The sequence below is a fragment of the Erithacus rubecula genome (assembly GCF_903797595.1).
Source record: "Erithacus rubecula genome assembly, chromosome: 2".
Lineage (NCBI taxonomy): Eukaryota > Metazoa > Chordata > Aves > Passeriformes > Muscicapidae > Erithacus > Erithacus rubecula.
In genome coordinates this window covers 53444980-53455418 of record NC_136685.1, presented here as the reverse complement: position 1 = coordinate 53455418, position 10439 = coordinate 53444980, and the positions used below count along the sequence as shown (strand labels likewise).

At 43.4% G+C, this 10439-nt stretch overlaps 1 protein-coding gene across 2 annotated transcripts; it reads right to left on the bottom strand.

Moving 5' to 3' along the window:
* Positions 1 to 941: 941 nt before the first annotated feature.
* RPS12 (ribosomal protein S12) lies at positions 942 to 4887 on the bottom strand. Of its 2 annotated transcripts, XM_079297990.1 has the most exons (6): positions 4782 to 4887; positions 4591 to 4642; positions 4062 to 4178; positions 2295 to 2397; positions 1732 to 1833; positions 942 to 1036 (listed from the first exon to the last, which is right to left on the bottom strand). In XM_079297990.1, the coding sequence occupies exons 2-6, from the start codon at positions 4602 to 4604 to the stop codon at positions 974 to 976; spliced, it is 399 nt and encodes a 132-aa protein (XP_079154116.1). In that variant the 5' UTR covers positions 4605 to 4642; positions 4782 to 4887; the 3' UTR covers positions 942 to 973. The 2 variants fall into 2 exon arrangements, with proteins under 2 accessions (XP_079154116.1, XP_079154117.1); XM_079297991.1 differs by lacking the exon at positions 4591 to 4642 and having other exon boundaries at positions 4782 to 4802.
* Positions 4888 to 10439: the final 5552 nt, after the last annotated feature.

Below are 10439 nucleotides of genomic sequence, written 5' to 3'. Positions count from 1 at the left end.
CCCAGCTGGAGAACATGCCTGCCTTTGCTCTTACACTTATGACTAGGGATATCAAGAGGTGTTACAAACCAAAATGAAAATTTAAATTGAAGAGCCTGAAAAGATCAACATTCGCATCTCCTCAGCCACAGGTGCTCAGGCCCACATATTGACATTCATACCTTACACATCAGAATAATAGTGCAACTCCTCCTGACTCATTTAAGACCTACTCTGCACCTAAAACAACTTGCAGGAGAACAAATCCTACCTTCCAGTCTGAATCCCTTGCTTCCAAAAAACAGACAAAAACCACAAGTTCTGACCACCAATTAACTACTACAGGAACCAAAACACTGGGCAAGTCAGCAGTTTAATACTGCCTCATCTGAACAAGAACTCAACTATTTGGGTACCCTACCTACTGAGGACTACAGAATCAGATCTACAAATGCCTGACAATACTAGTCAGAAGACACCATCACCCACAATTTGGGGCAGAGGACATCTTGTGTCTATTTAGTCCTCTGGATAAATTAAGAAAGGATTTATAGAAATCTTGCAACATCTCAGAAGACCTGGGAAACAGTTCATTCTCCTTATTTTTGTCAGCAGAGGGACCCAAATTTTTATCACAGAGAAAGCAATACTTCATACAAGTTACTCAGAATCCTAGAAATACTGACCAAAGCAATACCAAGCAAGGATACTATTCAACTGCCTGCATTACTGCAACTTGAATCCATGCCATGTTCTAGTTGGTAACTCCTGGGGTAGGGAACAGTAAATTACAGAATTACCCTAAAACAGGAATGGCAGGGATTTCCATGATCTTTTTAGTAAACTGACACAATGAAAATACTAATTAACTACACCAACATTTGCCAAGTTCTTGCATCTTCTGATGTTATCCTTTGCAACTCAAATAACTATTCCACAGACATTAAATCATTAATCACACATACACTAGACTGGTTCAAAATTTATTTGTCATTCATTTCTTGCACTTGAAGTATTCTTCGATGACATCTTTGGCCTGAGATTCCTTGCCATAGTCCTGTAACACAAAACAATCCATTATTAATATACAGACCCATTCTGAATTTTACAAACTGTTTTTTACAAGCACAAGTGAGATTCTGACACTTTTTCACAACTCTCAAAATTCCACACGAGTAAGCTCAAGCAATTTACCAGTTTTACTCTTGTTCTAACACTGTTGTAATCAAGTATTATTCTATTTCATTTAAATATTGAATTAACAGTGATGCAAACAAAATATTTTTTGTTTAAGGAAACTCAAAATACGTGAGAAAGTAACATAACTATGAAAATGCATGCAGAGGGCACTATCTTGATTGTGAAGATGTAGCCATCTCTTGGGACCTCAGAGACCACAAAGTCTTCAAGGCTCGTACTGTGGCTTTACTTTGCCAGTGTTATTGTGAAATAAGCTCCGCAAAACATTTTAAAGTTGAGCGGACACACTGAACTGGCTTTTTCTGAAGCAAGCTTCCTATCTTCTAGGTAGGCCTTTCCTCTTAATGACTATTGGCAGGACTTCAAGGACACAATCATCAACCCACAAAACAGGTGAGTAAATAAACACGACAGGGACTAAGCAGCCTATGTTCACTAACAATATAAAAGTAAAAGTTAGGAGCTGTATTTAATGGTTCCTTATCTAAAGCAAGCTTTGGTTTACTACTTATTTTCAGAAGTCAGGAAATAAGACATAATTAGCAATCTTACTTTGACAACCACACAACTGCAGCCCACCACTTTGCGAGGTTTTCCTTCTCTGTCGATCTTGCAGAGACCCACCCATTCGCCCAACTTCTTGTTGTCATCAACCTGTGCAGAGCATCACAGAACATTAGAACTTGCTATTTCTAGCACACCTGGCTCCAGCCCAGAAGCTGCTGTACTGTCAGAAGCATTGGGTAACGGATGGCTGCTTTCCTCACAGGCATCAGCAGAGGGAGCCAAAGTATCATCATCGTACAGCTCAAGCTTCCCTGGAGCCACAGGAATGCCCCTCCTGCCCTCCACTCCCAGCAGTAACTGCATTTATTATTATACAGGACACCAGAATTCACTTAACTGTGCAAAATAACCAGTCCACACCCCCTGCACTTTACATCCACAGGTTTTGTACTGTGGAACAACAGCAACTACACAGAACTAGAACAATCTGCTGCTAAGGGAAGTTCTGCCTTACACAGAATTACAGCAGTGTTCTAAAGGTTCAGAACTCTACATGCTGAAACAAGCAGCATAACTGTTCCAAACTTTGGTCTCAACTTGACACTCACCTTTATTAAGTTGATCTGATGTTCTGCACAGAGTGCTTCAACCAATTTGACATATGTGGGTTCATCACAGTTTGAAGCCAGAACACAGAGATGGGCTTGGCGTCTAAAAAAATGAGACCAGATGTTACTTTGGAAACTAACTGAAATTCCTTGATAATCAAAACCAAAAATTATTGAATTCAACACATGCATTTCTAGAGAACCACTTCATAACTTTTAACTTCCAGCTATGAGACACCACAAGCTTCTGAAATATTCAGAATACTTTTAATGTGATTTGTCAATTTTAATGTTTTTCATATATACATTATAGACTATTCATACATTGCTATCTTTAACCTTAGATTTTATTCCTGTTTTGAAAGCTTCTAAAAATTCCACTAAATAAATTCTCAGCCATCAGAAAAGGGTCTGATGACTGGATAAACACCAGGTGCCCTATAGAACTCTCATTGCTACAAAATAACTAAGTCACTTTTTCTTATTTACCACAGATTACAGTAATTTAACATTAGAATTGTATTTACTAAAAGCTTGCATTTTCAGGTCAAGGTGTTACAAGTTCTTCAGAGCAATCTTTTCTACTTACGTTCAGAGAAGCTGTTAAGACAGGGCCCCAATTCTAATTAGGATCTTTGTATACTGTGGTACAATGTTAAGATACCAAGGGGATACCTGACAACAGAGAGAGCTGAGTAGGTCTTCTATGCTTAACCTAATGCAATGTGACCTCTGCAACCAAAGCCAGTTTTCCCTAAAAAGACCTTCTCCATCAGGAGTGTCACCAGAATGCCAGAAACATTTCCAAGCAAGAACCATCACACACAAATGTGTACAAACCTCATACACACATCATCCTTTAAACACACAGCTTCTAAAGCTGTCGCTGAATCCTGAAAAACTTATATAAACTGGCTGTCAGTCACTCAAGTTGTATTTCTCTGCCCTTGTTCAGTGCCTTGTCCCAGAGGTTTCTGCATACAGGTTTGTCAGACAGCAGTTATCACTCACAGAACGAGTGTAGGGGTATCCGACTAACTGTGAAGTCATCACCCAAACACTGTAGCTTTACATCTGATCAGATTTTTTCTTGCAAGGCAAGGCAAATATGGATCTGCATATAAACACACATACAGGTGTGTATGCATAGCTTTATATATAGCTACTTTGCCCTACAGAAGACCATAACTGACTATCCAATGTCTGGCACGTAAGTTCAATAATATTTCGATATTACACCTTGACAATTTATTTACTGTAGCAAGGTACAAAAAAAGTCTAAGAAAGCTAAGTATTTTAATACTTTTCATAAAAATAAAATCTTCCAGGAAAAATCTAAAATACGCACTAACCTGATTAAAATCTCAAAGTTTTGAGAATACTTTATTACTTCTTAAAGCATAAGGTTTTTGAGACCCAGATTTTCATTTTCATAGCTACATACAGGAAGCAGCATTTCATTTTCTTCACAAAACCCATGCTTGCACATGAACACTTGATGGGAATGGGGCCTCAAAATGACAGAACATAATACACTAGATGTTGCTGTTCTTGAATCATCAAGTTTAACTTCTGTATTTTAGGACCCCACTTTAAGGGCCTGAACCGGAAGTTACAAAAAACAAAAATTAGAAATCTACAGTCTTGCGTAAGTTTTAAACTGAACACCTAGACAAAATGGCCACTGCACGTGTTCAGCACACCTCATTACACGGTCTCACCCAGTTTTACTAGTCACAGCAGAGAAACTGGTGACACCACACTTACTTGTCCAAGGCTTTGGCTGCCTCACGGATACCGCGAGCAAGGCCATCGTGGATAAGTGCGGTCTTCAGCACTTCTTGCAGAGCGGTGTTAACATCCATTACACCTCCAGCAGTAATGCTAAAGAGAAGACACACAATGTTCTGATCGTGCAAACAACTCAACTAAAAGCAAAAGCTTCCCGTTCACCTGCAAGCATCCGGCCATTAAAAAAAGTACAGAAGAAAAGCAAGTTAAAATAACAAAGCCAAACGAAGAACTGACGAAGGACGAACTCGAAAGAAGCTAAGGCATCACATTTTCCTGGCAGCCACCGGGCCATGCTGCCTCCATGCTCCTTCGGGAGGAGAGCACGCCATGCACAGCGGCGCTGCCCGGCGGCCCCGCGCCCATCTCCCGGCCTGCAGGAAGCACGCAGCAGCACCGCGCCCGGGCCTGCACGCACGGCACACACAGAGCTCCCAAGCCTGACGCGCAGCGGAGCGACCCGGCCCCTCCGCCCGCCGCCCCCGACGGCCCCGGCCCTGCTCACCCTTCCTCGGCCATGGCGCTCTCGGTGGGTGCGGTCCCCGCCTGGGTTCCTACTGCAAATACAGACACAGGCCGCCCCGGTGAGCGGCGCCGGCCGCCCCGGGGCCCCCGCCCGGCCCGCTCCCGCCGCGATGCCCCGAGGGCCGGGGGGATCCCGCCCGGCCGGGCCCCGGCGCCATCGCGGACACTCACCCGGCACCGCCGCGCGCCGCTGCACAGAGAGGTGGCGTGCCCGCCGCCGCGCGCTCTTATAGCGCCACAGGACCCCGGTCTGCGCGCGTGCGTTCGCCAGGGCTGCCCGCCGCGGTGCCTGATGTTCGGCTCGCCCGCTGCGTGTCCCCAGGAGAGGGAGATTTGTGTAGGTTTGAAACAGAAATTAAAGGATGGAACTGAACAGTTGTAAGCAACAACTGCAAACTGGCTTTGTAAAATAAATACTCTATGGGAGATACCTCTGCTGTTATCAGCGGCTGACCCCAGCAGTCACAGCAGAGGCCCTTCCTCAATGAGGTTTAAATAAAGCCTCACAAGAAAGCCCGTTTGCTATTTTCCAGGGAAAGAATCATGCAAATAAAGACTCCGAAGAAAACTATCACCCAAGAGGTTCCATTAAAAGGAACACTATTCTTTGAATAAAAAAAATAAAAAAAAAAAAATAAATAAAAAAAAAAAAAACCAAACACTTCAAAGTGCTTAAAGTATTAATTTGGTTTGGGAGCAGCCTCTGGGGGGGGGGGGGAAATCCAACTGTGGCAGCTGGAGAGGAGCCAGCTTGGGGTGGATCAGAGCCAGGGGTCACCTGGGCTGCTTCCCTGGGGCGGGAAGGGCACCCGGTGCTGCCAAAGCAGTCTGGCCTCACCTGGCACCGTGCCTCTGATGGCCAAGAGATGGGGAGCACGGGGAAAACACCCTGAATCCCTCTCTGCCAGCGGGGCACAACACCGGGCTGTCGATGGGAAACCTCCGCAGTGCGGCTGCTCACCCCTGTTCCCGTCACACGCACAGGTGATTGAGCTGATGGCGAGAGCGTTCCTTGCTCGGGATCTGCCAGTGTGACACGGGGCTTTGTCCATCCCAGCCGCTCCAGGCTGGATGACTTGGCTGTTGGGTACTCCACATGTCACCATCTTTGTAAAAAGTACGTCGTGACAAAATATAAGAGAAATAGGTGACAAGTACTGATAGCCATGCTTTGTGGCTAGTGCAGTCAAACACATGCCTTCTTCCCTCCTTCTTCCATAAGAAGTGGGAACACGTAATTTCCTTTGTACTGCTCAGAAAGTGTGCAAGCACACACAAATAATACTGCCCATTTTTCCCCATCTCTTCAGGGGAGAATGTTTTTCCCTATATGCACCCATCACTTAATCTTCTTGTGCCCTTGAAAAGCCCCAAAGGCACCTAAACTATAGAGTAGTTTTTGTACTGAGTGGAACAACATACCCTTATCTCCCCTAAAGGTCTTGAAAGGGTAAGAAGCCTGCCTGCAGCCTGACACACATAATATCTCCAGGAAGTGCTATATCTGTTCAGCCCAGGAGGTGGAAGTATGCACATCTAAAAGCTCTGTATTATGGCAAAAAGGATAGTAACAGTCAAATTATAGTCTAATATTCTACCAGCAGAACTCTAAAAAGCAGTTTTCCTAGAACAGTTGCAAGAAAACAAAGCTGTGCTGAGATAAAGTTATGTACATGTAGAGAGAAGGTTTTCATTGGCACTGAAATCTGTGTGGAAATGTTGGTGTAGCCTAGCAGGAGTCTGTTATTTTTGTCTAATAATGAATGAAAGTGTATGATCCAGTGTGAGCTCAGTGTTCATGTGGGCATTCTGCATGCTGTTGGTACTACTCCACCTGCTCCACCTCCCTGTCCATATTCCTAGAAGGAGTAACTAATTTCTTAGGCTCTGCATTTTCCCTTGGCGTTATTTTCATTGAGCACCCTGGCACACAGTCATAGGGAATAACATATTTAAGATAAGGATTGCAGTCCTGTGCTGAAAGTACTTCTAGTGCACTTGAGGCTGGGTGAGTGGTGTAACAAGAGTGCTGGAAAATGAGGAGCTGCCAGATGCAGGGCAAGTGCCTGCCTGGGTTCCAAAAGGCTGAGGTGGTGTCAGTGCAGACGCTGACCTGCAGCTTCACTGAGCAGCCAGCTCCAGCAGAGGAACTCAGTCCTCTCAGAATTTGGTCAGATTACAAACAGCATAACATGCTGCCTATAAGCTTGGATTTGGGGAGAGGTATACAAACTGTTGTCACATGATATTCAAGAATTTTGACTCTCTCCAGCCTGCTGTGCTGAGTGATGCATTTGGACTCACCATCTTGCTGCATATATTTAAAAATCCTTTGGTTATAGCTACTACCCTTTGTGCTTGCCATTCAGTTCCTTTACTCTCCCTGTCTGTCTCCCTTTCCAGGATGGCAGCCTTCCTTTCTTTTTCCACTTTGATCAAAATGGGAACTGAAATTAGGAACTTTTTCAGAAGAGCAGTACTACAGTGAGGCCATAATGGTTCACTTTTGTCTCAGCCATCCTCTTCCTGCTCCTTTTCCCCATTATCTCTCCTTGTCTCTTGCTCTGGTAACATTTAACTTCCCCTTGTACTCACCCTGGCAAACACAAGCCATATTTTCTTCAAAATGTCATGGGTAGTTGAAGTGTCAAATTGTAATCTGTGGAGGCTCACGAAATGAGTAATAAGCAGTTTAGACAGTGCACAGTGTGTTGAGGCAGCCACCTAGGCAGATGAAAGTATCAAGTATTGCAAACTCCCAAGAGAGGTCCATGACACTGCTAAACTCTGAACAGTAAGTTCTGAATTTCAGTTCTGAATCCTTGCAAAAACTTACTTTTATCTCACATCTGTCTCTAGAAATACAAAACATGGGCATGTGCAATAAATAAATGTCATAGGATAGTTATCTGATTTTCCTTGCAAACAGAAATTATTTCTTAGTTGTGTAGAAAATCAAGCTGGAAGCCTTCTTATTCTGTATCCACAGAAGTTCTGCTCACCAGCCCAGAGGGGAGATGTGTATTTCCAAGTGCCTCCAGATGTAGAAAAGAACAGCCACCTATGCAAGAGATGTCTGTGTCAAATTTCAAGTGCTTGGAAAAATTATGGAGAGATCGTTGTGAAGTTTCAGGCAGAGGAAAAGCTATGGTATTTCAATAGCAATTTGAATTTAACTAAGGCCTTGAATCATGATAACTGAACAAAAGAGTTTGCTGGTTTCTGTTGCCTTCCACAGATTTTGCATAGATGCTAAAATATGTGGTTATCATGTGGTCACATTAGAGTAATTTTAAACTATTTCCCAATAGTATTGTGCAGCTGCTGAGAAAAAAAAAATGATGTAAATATACACGAAGGATTTTCTTGACAGCAATGCAAGTCTTTCTAAGATCTCCACAACTACACAAATAAAAATAAAAAGGAACTTAAATTCTCAGCTCACATGTGCTGAGCATTTCATAACGCCCTGAATATCCATGAAAGAAGCTACTCTTAATGCAATTATCCTTCATATATTTTTACCTTGTGGACATATGTCACGAGTTTGACTCCATGCCTAGTATTTGTAGAGAACTAGTGCTCTAAGCCTTGAATTCTACGTACAATTTGGGATCTGAAAGAAAAATACATGTTATTGAAGTTGTTGCCAGTGTGACAAGCAAGAAAGGCTTGTATGCTTTTAAAATATATATGTTTTTATTAGACTTGATAAACTGTTGTAATAGGCTGGTAACAAGTCTGCTCAAAGCTGTAGCTGTACTGGTTGTGGCTGGGGTAGTGTTATTTGTCCTCACAGTAGCTGGTATGGGGCTGTGTTTTGGATTTGTGCTGTAAACAGTGTTGATAACACAGGGATGTTTGTTTCTGCTTGACAGTGCTTGCAAAGAGCCAAGGCCTTTTCTGCTTCTCACTGCAACAGTGAGGATGCTGGGGATACATGAGGAGCTGGGAGGGGATTCAGCTGGGACAGCTGACCCCACCTGACCACAGGGATATGCCATACTGCTTGGTATGCTCACCATATGTAGAGCTGGGGGAAGAAGAAGAAAGTGGGGGACCTTTAGGGTGATGGCATTTGCCTTCCCAAGTAATGGCTACATGTGATGGAGCCCTGCTTTCCTAGAGATTGCTGCCCATGGGAACTCGTGAAGAAATTCCTTGTTTTGCTCTGCTTGCATGCATTGCTCTTCTTTCACCTGTTAAACTGTCTTTATCTCAATGCATAGGTTTTCTAACTTTTGCTCTTCTGATTCTTTGCTCAATCCCACTGGGAGGGAGTGAATGAGAGGACTGTGGTGTTAAACCACAATGATAACTTACTAAGAATATGTGAATAATTAACCAACATGTTCTATCAACAAGTTTCTTCTGGCAATACTGAGCTGTAAGCAAGGACATTCATAGCCATGTTTCATTATTGGAGTCATGTATCACTTCTATTTCCCACAATTCAGCCTTCTGTGCACATTGACTGTGGAAATCTGACTCTATAGGCTCTGTTGAGTTACTCGTATGTAATTATTAATGAAAGGAGGATTGGGGTTTGAAAGTAGTTGGAAGCTGTGGAGTTAAGAGTCTAGACTGGAAAGAGCAAGTAGTTGGAATAAGAACTATTTTACCTCCTGAAGATAATTGACTGCATCTCCAACCACAAAAATTAATGCTTTATTCTCTTGCCACAATTTTATTCTTTCTCTCTAAGTTTCTATTTCAGTCTATTCACTCTATTTGTGTGTCATACTTTGAATATACCATGCTTTTATCTTTTGTTATCTTTTGTTATTATCCTTTTGTGAATTCATGATGACTTCCAAGTGCTCTTCCTTTTTTTTTTTTTCTTTTTTTTTTTTTTTTTTTTTTTTTTTCTGAGGGAGATAAGGCTGCTCAAGAAGCAGTATCTATGGAAAGGACTTATGTTTATGTCTTCTTCTGGAGGCAGACAGGAAAAGTTCAATATAGTTTTTAGGGACTTTGCAACAGCCATAATATATACCATACAAAATATATTCTCAACGTAGACTTCAGCAAAGGAACATGTTGCTGTTTTTCTTTGTGGCTGCTTAATAGCTTTTAAGTTTCCTAATCATGTGGTTCTACTGTTTCCTGTTATGCAGAATGTGAGATTCTAAAGTTAGGTACATGACAACATTTGTTCTCAAATGTCCTTTTTAAGCGTCTTAGTTTTGTAACTGGTGACTAGATGGAATACTGATAGCTAATTAAAATAGTGGTTTTAAAAATAGTGTTTTTTCTCTTCAAGTAACAGGTGCTCTGTCTCTTACTATGTTGGGAAGTTATCCTCAGCTCACACCTCATCTTCCTCACTTTCCCGCCTTCCGGACAAGACCTTGTGCCAAACGCACTGATTATACCACCGCTTCCTCATCTCCAGCTTGAATTTACTCCTGGCCAGTTTACAGCTATTAATTCTTGCGGCAGTATTGTCATTAAACCCTTGTACCATGAATCCAGAAACTTGCTGGAGACTGTGTAACAATCGGCGATCTTGCTTGGTCTACGAATCTTAACACTGTATCTTGAATGTCCTGGGCCACGTGTGAATTGCCTGAGCCAGTTGTGCGTGCCTCGGACAGGTGTGCATGCCTCGGACAGGTGTGCGTGCCCCGGGCAGGTGTGCATGCCCCGGGCAGGTGTGCGTGCCCCGGGCAGGTGTGCAGGCCCCGGGCAGGTGTGCGTGCCTCGGACAGGTGTGCAGGCCCCGGGCAGGTGTGCAGGCCCCGGGCAGGTGTGCGTGCCCCGGGCAGGTGTGCAGGCCCCCGGCAGCCGCAGCCCTGCGGCGGGCCCGGTCAGTGCCGGCGGCTCCGG